The sequence below is a fragment of the Lampris incognitus genome, chromosome 17 (genome assembly GCF_029633865.1).
Source record: "Lampris incognitus isolate fLamInc1 chromosome 17, fLamInc1.hap2, whole genome shotgun sequence".
In the NCBI taxonomy this organism is placed as follows: Eukaryota; Metazoa; Chordata; class Actinopteri; order Lampriformes; family Lampridae; genus Lampris; species Lampris incognitus.
The window spans coordinates 3379048-3397709 of NC_079227.1; the positions used below are offsets into that span (position 1 = coordinate 3379048).

Below are 18662 nucleotides of genomic sequence, written 5' to 3' on the forward strand. Positions count from 1 at the left end.
CAAGAGCAAGAGAGAGAGAAAGACAGAAAGTGAGAGAGAGAGAAAGACAGAACAAGAGCAAGAGAGAGAGAAAGACAGAACAAGAGCGAGAGAGAGAAAGACAGAACAAGAGCAAGAGAGAGAGAAAGACAGAACAAGAGCGAGAGAGAGAAAGACAGAACAAGAGCAAGAGAGAGAGAAAGACAGAACAAGAGCAAGAGAGAGAGAAAGACAAAGTGAGAGAGAGAGAAAGACAGAACAAGAGCAAGAGAGAGAGACAGAGAGAGAGAGAGAGACAGAGAGAGGACAATTGGAATCGCTTGAAGAATGAGTGATACAAGATAAAGATATCTGGACAAACCATTTCCAAACTCTATTTAAGAAAGTCCAGTCAAATGAAAACACGGACCAATGTAACATAATGAGCAAACTAGAAAAATCAGAACTGTCAATCAAGGAATATCAAAACCCACTCGACTCCCCCACCACTGAGCAGGAACTTGTAGACCAAATTGGGAAGCTGCAGCCCAGAGCAGCATGTGGACCTGATGGCTCTCTAAACGCAATGCTAGCATCCATGAATGAAAAGTCTCCATGTGTCATTCCCCTGAAATCTGGAATCACAGATTAATCACACCCATTTTCAAAAGGGGAGATAAATTTGACCCAACAACTACCGAGGCGTCAAGAGAGAACAGTAACCTGGGGAAGGTAACACGGAGGTATTTAGTCTTACTTTGTTGTCCTTGGTGACGGCCCAGACCACGTTGACCCCCACTGCCACATGAATGACTCCAATGTCAGGGCTGGGAGAGTCCACCACCACCCAGGATGTACCTGACAGACAGACAGACAGACAGACAGACAGACAGACAGATAGACAGATAGATAGATAGATAGATAGATAGATAGATAGATAGATAGATAGATAGATAGATAGATAGATAGATAGATAGATAGATAGATAGATAGATAGATAGATAGATGGATGGATGGATGGATAGATAGATAGATGGATGGATGAATAAATAGATAGCTCTAGCTCTGATCTTGAACATAGGACATTGCAGTCAGTGGGTAAGTGATTTAAAACTTTTGAGTTTTGATTCCAATGTAGGCCGTTATCAGGCTTTGTTGGGCTGAGCACTTGCTAGTTTCACCCTCTGAGCTTCAATAGGTGGGTCAGCAGACACAGGTCACACCCTCTATTGCTTCCTTTATTGTGAAAATCAGACGGGGGCAGGTTCAGCTGTGGTACTTCCTGGTATCTAAACACACAGCCGCACTGTAGCATCAGCAGAAGCATCAAGCCCTTTTGTGTGTCAGTCCTCATTGTGAAGACCAAATTGGGTAAAGACCTGCAAGTCCACCTGTGCGAGTCCACTGAGCAAGGACACTGACTGGTAATTCCCTTTCCTACTATTTTCTCTCTTTGCCTGCCTCACCCACCATGTGCTACAAAGACATCCCTGTCATTCACCGTTATCGAAAAATGTGCATCTGTTGCTGACAATGCAACCCTGAGAACCTCTACACACTCAGGAACGCCTCCTCTACTCACTCCTCCTTCACTTCTGAATTATGGAATTGCCAATCGGCTGTAAATAAAACAGAATTTATCCAAGCACTTTCTAATCTGTCAGACATTCAGGTATTAGCCCTGACCGAAACCTGGATACGTCCAGAAAACAATGCCACACTGGCCACAATCTCTGTTGACTCTGCTTTCTCACACACAGCCCGTTCTGTTGGGCGTGGAGGTGGTAAGGGTGTCCTCATTTCCAGAGACTGGAAATTCACCAAGCTTTCTCCGCTAAGCAACTCCTCCTTTAAACACCATGCAATCATGGTTACTGCTCCTATTAAGCCATTTGTGGTTGTCATGTACTGCCCACCAGGGTGTCAACTGAGGAACTTTGTAGTCAAACTAGACATGTTACTCTCAGCCATTCCTGATGATGACACACCACTGATTGTCATGGCAGACATGAATATCCATACTGACAAAACCCAAGGGACTGACTTCCTGTCTCTTCTGTCCTCCTTTGACCTTAGACAGGTCCCCACCCCTGCCACATACAAAGCAGGCAATACTCTTGATCTGATTTTGACTCAGAACCACTCCACAGCAAATCCGACTGTCACCCCCTTACATCTGTCAGACCACTTCTTTATTCAATTTACGGCCTCCTTACTGGAACATCCTCATGTTCCTCCACAAAGGGTCTCCTTCCACCGAAACTTCCGGTCCCTTACACCGACCCAGCATTCCAATGAGGTCTTGGCTTCCATGCCTCTGCATAATGAATTCTCTTCACTCCCTGTCAATGAGGCTACGGACACACTCTGTTCCTCATTAGCCTCCTCTCTTAATCTCTGCCTTCCAGCATCCAAACCTGCTCATAATGCCCCCCCCCCCCAGTCCACGGCCCACTGAGGTCATCAGAGAGCAAAGGGCAGGGCTCAGAGCCGCAGAGAGAAAATGGCGTAAAACCTGGGTCCACTGACCTCAGCGACTATCAGTGTCTCCTAGCATCATTCCCCTCCAGCTTAAAAACAGCCAAGACCATTTACTATCAGAACAAGATCTAAGGCACCACTGATGCTCAAAAAATGATTTTGCTTTTAACTCACTCCTCAAGCGCCTCCTCCTCTGACCTCCACTCTGCTCACTCCTGACATGTCTGCCTCATACTTTACTGATAAGGTTCTGCCATCAGTAATCAGTTCTCTGAGTCTAACCACCTCTGTCTGCCACTGCCAGCTAACAGTGCCTCACTCACCTCATTCTCCTCCCTGACTGGGGAGGAAGTCTCCAAGCTTTTGCTGGACTCTTGTCCCACTACCTGTCCACTGGACCCGATACCATCCAACCTCCTACAGAACTGTTCCCCCACACTTAACCCCACAGTCACACACATCATCAACGCCTCGCTTACAACGGGTGTGTTCCCCACTGCATTTAAGCAAGCTCGGGTCACCCTGCTGCTCAAAAAACCTACTCAACTCAGCCCATGCTGAAAACTACAGACCAGTTTCATTCCTACCCATCCATCCATCCATCCATTATCCGAACCGCTTGTCCTGCTCTCAGAGTCGCAGGGATGCTGGAGCCTATCCCAACAGTCATTGAGCGGCAGGCGGGGAGACACCCTGGATAGGCTGCCAGGCCATCACACAGGGCCGACATAAATAAACACACACACCTTCATACCTAGGGACAATTTAGTACGGCCGATTCACCTGACCTACATGTCTTTGGACTGTGGGAGGAAACCGGAGCACCCAGAGGAAACCCACAGACATAGGGAGAACATGCAAACTACACAGAGGATGAACCGGGACGACCCCCAAGGTTGGACTACCCCGGGGTTCAAACCCAGGACCTTCTTGCTGTGAGGTGACTGCGCTAACCACTGCGCCACCATGCCACCCTCACTCCTACCCTTTCCATCAAACCTACTTGAGGGCATGGTCTTTAACCAAGTCTCTGAATTCCTTTCTGGGAACAACATGTATGATCCAAATCAGTCTGGCTTTAAGCGGGATCACTCTACCGGGACTGCACTCCTGCTGGTAATAGAATCACTGCGTTTGGCTACAGCTGCTGGTCAGTCCTCAGCTTTATTGCTGCTAGATCTGTCAGCTGACTTTGACATGGTCAACACCAAATCCCCCTCTCCACACTCACTGAGCTTGGTATCTGAGGACCTGCCCTCTGCTCTCAGGGAGATCTTTAAGAGTATTTTGGAGGGGAGAAGTGTTCAAACCGCACGGCTTATCCACAGGGGTACCTCAAGTGTCAGTGCTCGGTCCCCTTCTCTCCTCAATATACACCACCTCGCTTGGTGCAATCATCCACTCCCATGGTTTCCCGTACCATTGCTATGCTGACATTACCCAGCTCTTCCTATCATTCCCACCAGATGACTCACCCAACCCCCTGACCCCCTCACCTTTGGGGCAGTCTCTGGCGATGCCCTCCCGGACAATGAGCTGTCCCTCCCATAGCGCAGCCCAGACCAACTCCCCTGGACCACTGCTGACCTGGACCACCTCCCCAGGCACCACTACCTCCTCCCAGGAGGAGCCCTCAGGGTTGTGGTGGTAGATGTTCTCCCTGAACCACACCTGGAGAGAGAGAGAGAGAGAGAGAGAGAGAGAGATGCTGAAGAAGAGTTCCTGATTTAATATTGAACTTGTTAAGTGAGATAGAAATACCTCCATAAAGAAGAATGATAGCTGGGGAGCGTCAGTGTAGGTTCATTTTATCCAACTTTGATTTGCTAAGTAAAGCAAGCTAACGTTACTGGCTAGCCAGCTAACCAGTTCGCCCCTACACAAGCCTTTTCTAATCGTCCTACACTGTGAGCCTCAGTTTACAACTAAAAGAAAATACACTGAAAAGAGCAAAAAAAAATTTTTTTTGTATCAAGCCAGGTAGGAAATATCACTCTAGCTACAAGAAATTTACTTTCTAATATTTGTTGCTAGCTAAGGAAAAAAAAAACACGTTTTTATTCGCTAGCTAAGAATTCCAACTTCGTTTATTTGGCTGCCATAACAACATGGCCACTGAGACAGCAGCAGCAGCAGTAGCAGCCACTTTGTCCCCCCGCTTTTTTGAGTACCTGGAGGAAATCAAATCAGAGCATGGAGTGGCGGCTGGTGCTAAAACATTTTGGCCTATAGATTTTATCAGGGTTTGTAGACAGTGGATGATTGACAGTCGAGATGAGGCGTTGTGGTGGGTGTGAACATGACTGACAGCCACAAGAACTGTCCCATCACATTAGATCAAAAGACATTAAAACAATACCAATTCGCTACCAATAAAAGTGGGCGTGTCTGGGGCGCACAGAACTGCGCCCCCTGGAAAATCTGAAGAAACCAATCAGACAGCAGCCTCAGGTCACCTGCTCGCCACAAGTTTGAGGCTTTACATACGGTATCGTTTGGCCGGCGCCCCTCACCCAGAAAGTATATGTATTCAGACAGGAAGTATATGTATTCAGACAGGAAGTATATGTATTCAGACAGGAAGTATATATATTCAGACAGAAACCAACCAAATACCATTTGAACCAATATTTAATGCTGCTGACAGGAGCTCACAGACTGACAACACTTTTATATCATCATTATTTGCATCATACAACTAAATTATATTTAACATGTTTAAGTAGATTTTCATCTCTTGATGTTTGAAGGGGGCGGCGCCCCAGCGCCCTCTACTGGCCAGCCGCCACTGCCACGGAATAATACAGTTCAGATATAGAGTCCAAAGAGAATACTCAGAGATTTATATGCTGATTGCTGTAATAATACTGGAGTTGTTACCAGCTTGTTCTTTTATACTGAGCATGTCACTGCATGGCATACAGCCATATCAAAGCACTGCAGCTTCATCTCCAAGACAGGGATCTGCAAGGGGAGACAAATTCAGATCTTTGAGGATGAGGACAAGGACCAAGTGAGAAGGCTCCTGACTGTCAACTTTTACCAACATGGTACAGTCATGGTGCAAGGTAATGAAGCTGGCCTTGGTTCCTTTGGACAGGACTTTCCCACTCTGGAGGAAATGGCGGCATCTAAAAAGAACACAGGAAGCATTCTGAGCTGTCCCATCACCACAGACACCCTGACAGCAGACAGCCAGGTCCACAGCACTGCTCAAAGCTGCCCCACGCCTGGCCGTGACAACCAGCATCCAGACCATCACACCGTCAGCCTCCTGAGAGACAGACTGGCTCCACTAGAAGTGGAGCTCACTGAGCTGAGGGAACAGCTGCTCCCCACCAGCACCACGCCACACCCTGACCTCCAGGAAAAACTCAGCCAGTGTAAGCCCCAGCTGGAGACTGTTACACAAGAGCTCAAAGAACAGATCTCCAGCCTAATGTCTTTTCATTAAATCAGTAGCTATAATTGGTTAACTGAGTGATGAGGTTACAGCATCCCCCTGGTGAAAGTGCACGGTCACAATCTGGCCCACAATCTGGTAGTGAGGGAAACATTTTTGTGGCCCTCTCTATCATCAGAGTTGCCCATCCCTGTATTAGATGACGACAAACTACCAGAGGACCCAGAGAGCTGTGGGTCATCAGCAGTCTGTGCTGCTGGGGGACAGTCACCTGACACACATTACTGCTGTTATATCTGAGAACAGGTCACGTGTTCTGTTTGGTACCCCGCTCCTTTGCTGTGCTATGCTTCTTTGCAACAAGATATTTTCTCATGAATATTTAGCTTTTCAATGTTTTAAACGCTTGCTTTGGCAACATGTACGGTGTGACATCATGCCAAGAAAGCCATTTGAATTGAACTGAACTGAGAGACAGACGGGGGGGGGGCGACTTAGACTGCAGAGCACAAACTGTCCGTCTGACGTGGCCTGCCAAAAAACACACCGCTTGGTTTGATTGGTCATTGTGTGTGTACGGATGTGAGTATGTGTGTGTGTGTGTGTGTGTGTGTGTGTGTGTGTGGATTGTCACCTTGTCGTGGTGGAGAACGGTCCAGAGTTCCTGAGAGCAACGCCGTCTGGAGCTATGCTCCTGGTAGGGTCACCCGTGGCGGTAAGGTCAAGGGGGAGGTCCCTGAGAAAGAGCAATCCAGCCAACACCTCAACGGTGGAACAGGCGAAGGATGACGGCTGACTTCAGGGAAGCCTCACAACGGCAGGGAAGGTGGATGAAGGCTGCAGCAGAAATGGGCTCCTGTCTCGTCCCCTGACGGAGGCATGGCAAGATGAACTGGAGTTGGACCCCGGGTGCTGCACGGCAGCTGCCCACTGCTCCTAGCTACACAGCTACGATGGTTCAAATGAAGAGCACGAATTTCCCCACGTGGATTAATAAAGTCTCTCTGGAAATCCAGCGACTGGCAGACTTGGGTGACACCAAAGGCTTTTTCAGTGCTACTAAGGCCATCTATGTAACGTCCAAGCAACCGCAGCTTAAACCTCCTGCTCTCAAAGGACGGGCAGAAGCTGCACAAGGACAAGGACTTCATTAACGCCCAATGGAAGGAGCACTTCCAGCAACTCCTCAACTGCAACAGCACAGCGGGACCAGACACTACCAGCCACATTCCCCAGAGACCCGTAGAGAAAACACCGGGGAGCCTCCCACAAGGACAGAGGTTCAAGATGCCATTAGGAGCCTTAAGAGCAACAAGGCTGCTGATCTAGATGGGACCCCAGCTGAGATCTTAAAGGAAGGTGGACCAGAGCTCATGTACGACATCCACGCCCTCCACTTCAAGGTCTGGGAAAGGAAGAACTTCCCTCAGAGCTCAGGGATGCTCTAACAGGGGCCATATTCCAGAAAGGGGACGAGGCAGAATCTGGAAACTACGGGAACATCTCACTCCTGTCAACAACAGGCAAAGTCCTCGCTCGTGTCCTCGCCAACCGATTGCTACCACTGGCCGAGGAAGTACTCCCAGAATCTCAGTGTGCTGCTTCCGCCCATCCAGAGGTACGGCGGACATGACATTTACAGGAGCTGCACGTCATGAAATGGAACTCCGCAAGCACCGCAAGGAGAGAGAGGAAAAGGCTCAACCACCACCACCAACCACCACCACCTTCCCCCGTCCACACTGCACCAAAGTACATACGTGGCTCACGGATCGGCCTCGACAGCCATCTGAAGACCCACAAGTAGACAAGCCAACAGAGAGGACAGTCATACTCGCTTCGAGTGAACGCTAATGATGGGGTGCGTGTGTGTGTGTGTGTGTGTGTGTGTGTGTGTGTGTGTGTGCACTCCACCTTCCCCTGCAGAGAGACGGCCCACACTGACATCCGTCCAACGGGCTCTTCACTGATCTCCCAACCTCCACAGCTGATGTCATTAAATGGGTCCGGTATACCCGACTGCTCTGAGGGGATCTGTCAGCACACACACAAAGGGCGAGGGAGGGAGGGCAGCAAGTTAACACACAGACACACAAAAACATGAACATGTACGTACATCAATACAAACATGTGCACTCACACAGACACTTACACAAGCAGGTGCGTACAATCACATTTAAGTAAATCCATCCTTCCATTATCCAAGTCGCTTATCCCGGTTGGGGTTGCGGGATGCTGGAGCCTATCACAGCAGTCATTGGACGGCAGGCGGGGAGACACCCAGGACAGGCCGCCAGGCCATCACAGGGCCCACACACACATTCACACCTAGGGACACTTCAGTCCGGCCCATTCACCTGACCTGCATGTCTTTGAGTCACCTGACCTGCATGTCCTTGAGTCACCTGACCTACATGTCTTTGAGTCACCTGACCTACATGTCCTTGAGTCACCTGACCTGCATGTCCTTGAGTCACCTGACCTGCATGTCCTTGAGTCACCTGACCTACATGTCCTTGAGTCACCTGACCTGCATGTCTTTGAGTCACCTGACCTACATGTCATTGAGTCACCTGTCCTACATGTCTTTGAGTCACCTGACCTGCATGTCCTTGAGTCACCTGACCTGCATGTCCTTGAGTCACCTGACCTACATGTCTTTGAGTCACCTGACCTGCATGTCTTTGAGTCACCTGACCTGCATGTCTTTGAGTCACCTGACCTGCATGTCCTTGATTCACCTGACCTGCATGTCTTTGAGTCACCTGACCTGCATGTCCTTGAGTCACCTGACCTACATGTCCTTGAGTCACCTGACCTACATGTCCTTGAGTCACCTGACCTGCATGTCTTTGAGTCACCTGACCTGCATGTCATTGAGTCACCTGACCTGCATGTCTTTGAGTCACCTGACCTACATGTCTTTGGACTGTGGGAGGAAACCGGAGCCCCCGGAGGAAACCCACACAGACACGGGGAGGACATGCAAACTCCACACAGAGGACGACCCGAGACGACCCCCAAGGTGCTTCGATGGTGTTTTAAGCCCCCAACGCGCTCTTCAAGGCAGCGCTGCATGGAAGGCACTCCCCGCCCCCAACACTTTCCTCCAATCACAGCACTGTTTAGGTTAGGGTTAGGGTTAGCGCCAGTGCTGTGATTGGCTGAAACTGTAGGGGGCGGGGAGTGCCTTCCATGCAGCGCTGCCTTGAAGAGTACGTTGGGGGCTTAAAACACCATCGAGCCCCAAGGTGGGACAACCCCGGGGTTCGAACCCACGACCTTCTTACTGTGAGGCTTTGCAACACAGACACTGATTCAATAAATGTTTTGACCAGGGGACTCTACGAATTTTTTGTTGTCTATCCAGACAGTCGGTGTGAAGAGAGCAAAACCTAGGACCAAGAAGCTCTAACTGTGCAACTTCACTGTGAAGGAAATAACCTCGAACAATAAAACACGCTCCAATATTGTCAGTCAGTACCCTATACAGAACAAAAATACAGACCGAAGAACATGCAGACAAAACATAGACACACATTTACCAGCACACACACACACACACACACAGACAAACTCCATAGCCACCTTCGCCCAGGTGTCTCTGGCTTTGTATCTCCTGTATCGGATCCATCGCCTGCGACGGACACAGGAATTCCACTTCTTATCCTTGGTGTAGGTGGCAGGGAAGTCAATGGCATAAGTCCATCCCTGCTGATAGACAAACAGACAGGACTCCATTATCAGCACAGGGTGAGACAGACACACAGGCAGACAAGACGGGAGCAGGAGATAAACTCTGTCACTTACTCCTTTCTCGGTGGGTTCTCCCTCAAAGTTCTCATCCACATACCAGTCGCCCTCCCACTCCCAGTTATCAGACGGCAGCCGGAAGCTGTGAAGCGGCTGATGCTGCAGACCGGTGACATCACTCCACTGCCAACGGTCGCTCGGCAACAGACGCTCTGAGAAACCATCCACTGGATTCCACCGCTGAGAGGCAGACATACAGACATACAAGAAGACAGACAAACATAAGAGGTTATCCATGTCATAGTTGTGTCCCTTGCAGGCCACCGTCGCTCAAGGGGACAGGCACGAATCTGCCAACGTTGTAGTCTCTCAATGGTCACTGACAGGAGTCACTACAGAAAAACATTACTGATCGACTCTGTGCGTAACCACAGTCCACTGACTTCCGGTTTCTACTGCAGTGGTCGTACCAGTTTCCTGTTTGTTGGCGTGTGCTGTTGACAGTGGCACATTTTTCGAGATGCCTGCAGGATTTACCATGGATAAATGTCAACCACATGCACACAACTGTCCACACACTCTCACCTGCACCTACCAGCAAACTCTCACCTGCACCTACCAGCAAACTCTCACCCGCACCTACCAGCAAACTCTCACCTGCACCTACCAGCAAACTCTCACCCGCATCTCCCAGCAAACTCTCACCTGCACCTACCAGCAAACTCTCACCCGCACCTACCAGCAAACTCTCACCCGCACCTACCAGCAAACTCTCACCTGCACCTACCAGCAAACTCTCACCCGCATCTCCCAGCAAACTCTCACCCGCATCTCCCAGTAAACTCTCACCCGCACCTACCAGCAAACTCTCACCTGCATCTCCCAGCAAACTCTCACCTGCACCTACCAGCAAACTCTCACCCGCACCTACAAGCAAACTCTCACCTGCACCTACTAGCAAACTCTTACCCGCACCTACCAGCAAACTCTCACCTGCACCTACCAGCAAACTCTCACCCGCACCTACCAGCAAACTCTCACCTGCACCTACCAGCACACTCTCACCTGCACCTACCAGCACACTCTCACCTGCACCTACCAGCAAACTCTCACCTGCACCTACCAGCAAACTCTCACCCGCACCTACCAGCAAACTCTCACCTGCACCTACCAGCACACTCTCACCTGCACCGACCAGCAAACTCTCACCTGCACCTACCAGCAAACTCTCACCTGCACCTACCAGCAAACTCTCACCTGCACCTACCAGCAGACTTTCACCCGCACCTACCAGCAAACTCTCACCCGCACCTACCAGCAAACTCTCACCCGCACCTACCAGCACACTCTCACCTGCACCTACCAGCACACTCTCACCTGCACCGACCAGCAAACTCTCACCTGCACCTACCAGCAAACTCTCACCTGCACCTACCAGCAAACTCTCACCTGCACCTACCAGCAGACTTTCACCCGCACCTACCAGCAAACTCTCACCCGCACCTACCAGCAAACTCTCACCCGCACCTACCAGCACACTTTCACCCGCACCTACCAGCACACTCTCACCCGCACCTACCAGCAAACTCTCACCCGCATCTCCCAGCAAACTCTCACCTGCACCTACCAGCACACTCTCACCTGCACCTACCAGCACACTCTCACCCGCACCTACCAGCAAACTCTCACCTGCACCTACCAGCAAACTCTCACCCGCACCCACCAGAAAACTCTCACCCGCACCCACCAGCAAACTCTCACCTGCACCTACCAGCAAACTCTCACCTGCACCTACCAGCAAACTCTCACCCGCATCCACCAGCAAACTCTCACCCGCACCTACCAGCAAACTCTCACCCGCATCCACCAGCAAACTCTCACCCGCACCTACCAGCACACTTTCACCCGCACCTACCAGCAAACTCTCACCCGCACCCACCAGAAAACTCTCACCCGCACCCACCAGCAAACTCTCACCTGCACCTACCAGCAAACTCTCACCCGCACCTACCAGCACACTTTCACCCGCATCTCCCAGCACACTTTCACCTGCACCTACCAGCAAACTCTCACCCGCACCTACCAGCAAACTCTCACCCGCACCTACCAGCACACTCTCACCTGCACCTACCAGCACACTCTCACCCGCACCTACCAGCACACTTTCACCCTCACCTACCAGCAAACTCTCACCCGCACCTACCAGCAAACTCTCACCCGCACCTACCAGCAAACTCTCACCCGCACCTACCAGCAAACTCTCACCCGCACCTACCAGCAAACTCTCACCCGCACCTACCAGCAAACTCTCACCCGCACCTACCAGCAAACTCTCACCCGCACCTACCAGCAAACTCTCACCCGCACCTACCAGCACACTCTCACCCGCACCTACCAGCAAACGGCTGAAAAGTTTCAAGTTCTACATATCAAGTTATGTCCACAATTATGGGGACGAGGACAGGTGAAAGTTGTCAATAGCACACGCCCACAAGCAGGAAACTGGTGTGACCGCTGCAGTAGGAACCGGAGGTCAGTGAACTACAGTTATGCACAGATTCGATTGTTATCTTTCATTCAGCTGAAATCGTTAGTCCTGACAGGCTACGCTGAGCAGGAAGTAACATTCTGATTGGGTAAAAACACCCACGTGATTCTCGTAGGTCTCCTCCCGGTAGCGGATGGGCAGGTCGGAGGCCTGGACATTCAGGTAGATGTTGTGGTCGCAGGCGATGCCCCAGCAGCAATGCTGCGCCGCCGCCACGCGCTTAAACTCCAGCTGGGTGTTGCGGCACTGCTCCCACTGCTGCCCCCCAGTGGACAGGCTGTATACACGACCATACACATCCACCACCCACAGCAAGGAGGCAGGCATGATGGCTGCAGCTGGAAGCTAGGAGGAGGAGGAGGAGGAGGAGTGGAGAGAGGTGGAGGGAAAGAGAGGTAGAAAGGAGAAGAACAAAGGGATAGCTAGATAGATACAGAGAGAGGGAGAAGAAGAAGAAGAAGAAGAAAAGAAAAGAAGAGATGGATGTTGTGGAGAATAGGATGAAGGAGTTACGAAGGGAGAGGAGGGATAGAGAGATTCAAGACCCAAGACAATAAATGAGGATTAATAATGCAGAAGAAGAAGAAGAAGAAGAAGAGGACACATGAAGGAGTGAGCAGTTAGAGGACAAGAAGCCTCCTGGTGGCAATAAAAACAGTTTCTATTCTGTCTTTAATAAGCTCCCACAGGAAAACGCCGTCTGTCTCTGGATGTCCACCTTCTGCTGAGATGTTCAAATGTCTCTGCTTCACCTCCACACCTGCACACACTGCTGTCTTCTCTTTGTTAGGAGCAACTCATCTATCAGCTCACTCTGATTCTCTGTTTGACCTTCCTCACATAAAACAACCTTACTTACCCTGATATGCCTTACTGCCCCATGTGCTCCTGCCATGACTTCCCCGCAACACACCAGTCCACCAGTACATCAGACCAGTACACCTGAAGATACTTCTGAGACTAACTAGAGTATTTACCACAGATACATCTGATACTGGAGGATTTACTACCGATACATCTGATACTGGAGTATTTACTTAAGATACAGCTGATACTGGAGGATTTACTACTGATACATCTGATACTGGAGTATTTACTACTGATACAACTGATGCTGGAGTATTTACTACTGATACAACTGATGCTGGAGTATTTACCACTGATACATCTGATACTGGAGGATTTACTACTGATACATCTGATACTGGAGTATTTACTACTGATACAACTGATGCTGGAGTATTTACTACTGATACAACTGATGCTGGAGTATTTACTACTGATACATCTGATACTGGAGGATTTACTACTGATACATCTGATACTGGAGGATTTACTACTGATACATCTGATACTGGAGGATTTACTACTGATACATCTGATACTGGAGTATTTACTACTGATACAACTGATGCTGGAGTATTTACTACTGATACAACTGATGCTGGAGTATTTACTACTGATACAACTGATGCTGGAGTATTTACTATTGCTACATCTGATACTGGAGTATTTACTACTGCTACATCTGATACTGGAGTACTTACTACTGATACAACTGATGCTGGAGTATTTACTATTGCTACATCTGATACTGGAGTATTTACTACTGCTATATCTGATACTGGAGTACTTACTACTGATACAACTGATGCTGGAGTATTTACTACTGATACATCGGATGCTGGAGTACTTACTACTGATACAACTGATGCTGGAGTATTTACCACAGATACATCTGATACTGGAGGATTTACTACTGCTACATCTGATACTGGAGTACTTACTACTGCTACATCTGATACTGGAGTACTTACTACTGATACATCTGACACTGGAGTATTTACCACAGATACTTCTGATACTGGAGTATTTACTACTGCTACATCTGATACTGGAGTACTTACTACTGATACATCTGACACTGGAGTATTTACCACAGATACTTCTGATACTGGAGTATTTACTACTGATACAACTGATGCTGGAGTATTTACTAAAGATACATCTGATACTGGAGTATTCACTACTGATACATCTGATACTAGAATATTCACTACTGATACATCGGATACTACAGTATTTACTACAGATACATGTGATACGAGAGTATATACTACTGATACAACTGATACTGGAGTATTCGCTACTGATACATCTGATACTGGAGTATTCGCTACTGATACATCTGATACTGGAGTATTTACTAAAGATACATTTGATACTGGAGTATTCACTACTGATACATCTGATACTGGAGTATTTACTAAAGATACATCTGATACTGGAGTATTCACTACTGATACATCTGATACTGGAGCATTTACTAAAGATACATCTGATACTAGAGTATTTACTAAAGATACATCTGATACTGGAGCATTTACTAAAGATACATCTGATTAAGAGTATTTACTAAAGGTACATCTGATACTGGAGTATTTACTAAAGGTACATCTGATACTAGAGTATTTACTAAAGGTACATCTGATACTGGAGTATTTACTAAAGGTACATCTGATACTAGAGTATTTACTAAAGGTACATCTGATACTAGAGTATTTACTACTGATACATCTGATACTGGAGTATTTACTAAAGGTACATCTGATACTAGAGTATTTACTAAAGGTACATCTGATACTGGAGTATTCACTACTGATACATCTTATACTAGAGTATTTACTAAAGGTACATCTGATACTAGAGTATTTACTAAAGGTAGATCTGATACTAGAGTATTTACTACTGATACATCTGATACTGGAGTATTTACTAAAGGTACATCTGATACTAGAGTATTTACTAAAGGTACATCTGATACTGGAGTATTAATACAGATCACATCATGTTGTCAGGCCCTAGTGATCCTTACCGTTCTGCTTTTATTTGTTCTGCTTCTCATCAGCAGTTCATTGCTTTAATAATAATAATATTAATTCAATAATAATGTCCCACTTCATTCATATCAGGTCCCGTGGATATGGAGATAAATAAACAAACAAACAAATAGCATTAAAGTGTGTGTGTGTGTGTGTGTAAACACAGCAGTGTGCGGTGATGTAACTCACAGGACTGCTGAAAAACCCTGCAGGAGATGAAGCAACACGAAAAGCTTCCTTGCTCGCAGGTTTGCAGCGTTCTCCTCAAAATGTTAAATTAGGTGGAGGGATGCTCCTCCTCACGCCTCCTCTGAATCCATCCATCAGTCTGTCCGTTCATCATCCATCCATCCATCCGTCAATCAATCATTAAACTACAGCCTGGAAACAAAAATACAACTGTAAACAAACACGACTAAACAAATAGGCTTTAAACAAACATCACAGTAGACAACTTGTAAACAACAGCCCATAAATAAACATGACGGTGAACAAACAGCTCATAAGCAAGCGAGGGTAAAGAAACAACAGGCAACCCCGCCCCGTAAACAAACCGCCCTGTAAACAAACCGCCCTGTAAACAACCCGCCTTGTAAACAAACCGCCTTGTAAACAAACGCCACCACCGTGGTGACAGGGGGAAATGGGTGAGGTCGACGGTTGGTGTTCGTTACGGTGTGATGAGGCTTTAACGTCGTAACGACGAACGTGTATTGCAACGCTGTAACCCTCTAACACTGTAACACTGTAACAATGTAACACTAACGCTGTAACACTCTAACACTAACACTGTAACACTGTAACCCTCTAACACTAACACTGTAACACTAACGCTGTAACACTGTAACAGTGTAACGCTGTAACACTCTAACACTAACGCTGTAACAGTGTAACGCTGTAACACTCTAACACTAACACTGTAACAGTGTAACGCTGTAACACTCTAACACTAACACTGTAACGGTGTAACGCTGTAACACTCTAACACTAACACTGTAACAGTGTAACGCTGTAACACTCTAACACTAACACTGTAACAGTGTAACGCTGTAACCTTCTGGGTGGTTTCCAGCCAGGTGAAGTTTGGCCTGTGCAGGGAAGGTAAACAGCGCAGATACGAAGCAGTCGGAAGAGCCTGCAGTCCAAACACCATCCAGCCCGCTGTGTGGAGGCTTTAGAGGCTTAAACACCGACAGATGGAGCATTAACTGTACTTCACCTCCACCTTCAGCTGCTCTCATGAACGGAGTCCTGCCGACGGGGTTTCGCTGCTGCTCCTCCAGTCCAGAATGAATGAACAGCCGTGCAGAACAGCCATGTAGAACAAATAACCGAGCAGAGCTGGGCAGCTTCCCCTCACATCGCGATATTTCCCAGAATCAAAACAGGAAGTGCAGTTTAATTCCGATTGGCTGATGGGCGGCCGGTTCACAGGCAGGGCGCTTTGATTTCCGGCAGGGAGCGCTGCAGATATTTATGTTTGGAGCAGGGGGTAGCTGGATGGTCCAACACCGTTTGAACTTCAGTAAAATAGAGACGAGCTGAGACAAATCTTCAACGGAACTCTTGAAATCTGAAACACCTTTTAGTTTGAAAGACACACGACAACACAAAGCAGAGAAAAAGAGACACACTAGTGGTGACTTCATGACTGTGTGTGTTTTGTATGTGTGTGTGCGTTTGTGTGGAGAGTGTTTGTGTGTGTGTGGAGGGGGGTTTGGTGGGGTGGAGAGAGGGAGAGAGTGGGGGGAGAGCGCGAGAGAGTGTGTGGGGAGGTGGAGAGAGAAAGAGAGAGCGAGAGAGAGAGAGAAACTGTGTGTGTGGGGGGGTTGGTGGGGTGAGAGTGGGGGGTGGAGAGAGAGAGAGAGAAAGTGTGTGTGGGGGGGGGGTTGGTGGGGTGAGAGTGGGGGGTGGAGAGAGAGAGAGAAAGTGTGTGGGGGGGTTGGTGGGGTGAGAGAGAGAGAGAGAGAGTGGGGGGTGGAGAGAGAGAGAAAGTGTGTGTGTGTGTGTGGGGGGTGGAGAGAGAAAGTGTGTGTGTGTGTGGGGGGGGGGTTGGTGGGGTGGAGAGAGAGAGAGAGAGAGAGAGAGAGAGAGAGAGAGAGAGAGAGAGAGAGAGAGAGAGAGAGAGTGGGGGGTGGAGAGAGAGTGTGTGTGGGGGGTGGAGAGAGAGAGAAAGTGTGTGTGTGTGTGTGTGTGTGTGTGTGTGTGTGTGTGTGTGTGTGTGTGTGTCCAGAGTGGTGAACAATCTTTTACTAGCTATGGACTCGGGTTCCACTTCTGTGCTTCTACTACTGGACCTCAGTGCAGCCTTTGACACCATTGATCACTGTATACTGTTAGATAGATTAAATTGTAATTTTGGTGTCTTTGGCTTAGCTCTCTCTTGGCTTAAGTCCTACTTATCTGGAAGAACACATTGTGTCTGCTATAATAATATTATATCAAAATTCTCTGACGTTAAATATGGTTTGCCACAGGGCTCAGTTCTTGGCCCTCTACTTTTCTCTCTTTACATTTCACCTCTTGGCCAAATTATACGCAGTTACGGAATAAATTTCCATGGCTATGCTGATGATACTCAGCTGTATGTGCCTATAAGGGCTGATGATCATACTCAAATGACTAACTTAGAGGCTTGCTTGGCTACTGTGAAAAACTGGATGTCACTTAACTTTCTGCTTTTAAATTCGGATAAAACCGAGATGCTGGTCATTGGCCCTGCTAGATACAGGCACCAATTTGATCAAGTAATGATAACAATCGACAACTCTGTGGTTTCACAAAGTGTGGCAGCCAAAAATCTTGGTGTTACGTTTGATCCCAGCCTTTCCTTTGATAAGCACATTAAAGAAATCACCACGACTGCCTTTTCCACTTACGTAACATAGGTAAAATTCGGTCTTTTCTCTCCATGGCTGACGCAGAGACTCTAATACATGCATTTGTTTCATCCAGACTTGATCACTGTAATGTTCTGTTCTCAGGTCTGCCACATTCTAGTACTAAAAGTCTTCAGATGGTTCAGAATGCTGCTGCTAGAATCCTAACTAAATCTAGGAAATTTGACCATATTACACCAATTCTTGCCTCCCTTCATTGGCTCCCTATCCATGTTAGATCAGAATACAAGGTGCTTCTGCTGACTTGTAAAATCCTAAATGGGCTTGCTCCATCCTACCTGTCTGATCTCCTTAAACCTTACATGCAGTGGTGGAGGAAGTACTGAATCTCAGTACTTAAGTAAAAGTACAAATAACCAAAGAAATATATACTCTAGTAAAAGTAGAAGTACCACAACGACAACCCTACTTAAGTAAAAGTAAATATGACTTGCTTTTAAATGTACTTTTAAGTATTAAAAGTAAAAGTACTTGCGTATTGATTTATTCTCTTAATGTTTACATTATAATAAAAACAGGATGGACTGTTGCATTTTAATTAAGCTAGTTTTAGGTTAATGTAATTGTGCTTACCATCTGTGTTACATTATGACTTACAATTCTGGATATTGTAAAATGTGATCTGGAGAATTAAATAGCATTAAGCAAACTCAAACAAAGAACACTGGTTATACATCTTTAAAAGACTTATTTCATTTCCTTTAAACATTGTTAAAGATTTTATGCTTCAGTTTACA

General features: G+C 47.6%; 1 protein-coding gene across 1 annotated transcript in view; it reads right to left on the reverse strand.

Annotated features, from left to right (window-relative positions):
* The window catches only part of tecpr1a (tectonin beta-propeller repeat containing 1a), a 59371-nt gene extending 44143 nt beyond the window's left edge, over window positions 1–15228 (reverse strand). Inside the window, exons 1-7 of the mRNA XM_056297286.1 lie at window positions 15215–15228; window positions 12246–12488; window positions 9653–9835; window positions 9431–9553; window positions 7757–7876; window positions 3936–4110; window positions 716–816 (exon numbers count right to left, since the gene is read on the reverse strand). Of these exons, the coding sequence (XP_056153261.1) occupies window positions 716–816; window positions 3936–4110; window positions 7757–7876; window positions 9431–9553; window positions 9653–9835; window positions 12246–12470 (927 nt within the window). The 5' untranslated portion in view covers window positions 12471–12488; window positions 15215–15228. The remainder of the gene's footprint in view (window positions 1–715; window positions 817–3935; window positions 4111–7756; window positions 7877–9430; window positions 9554–9652; window positions 9836–12245; window positions 12489–15214) is intronic.
* Between the last annotated feature and the right edge of the window lie 3434 nt (window positions 15229–18662).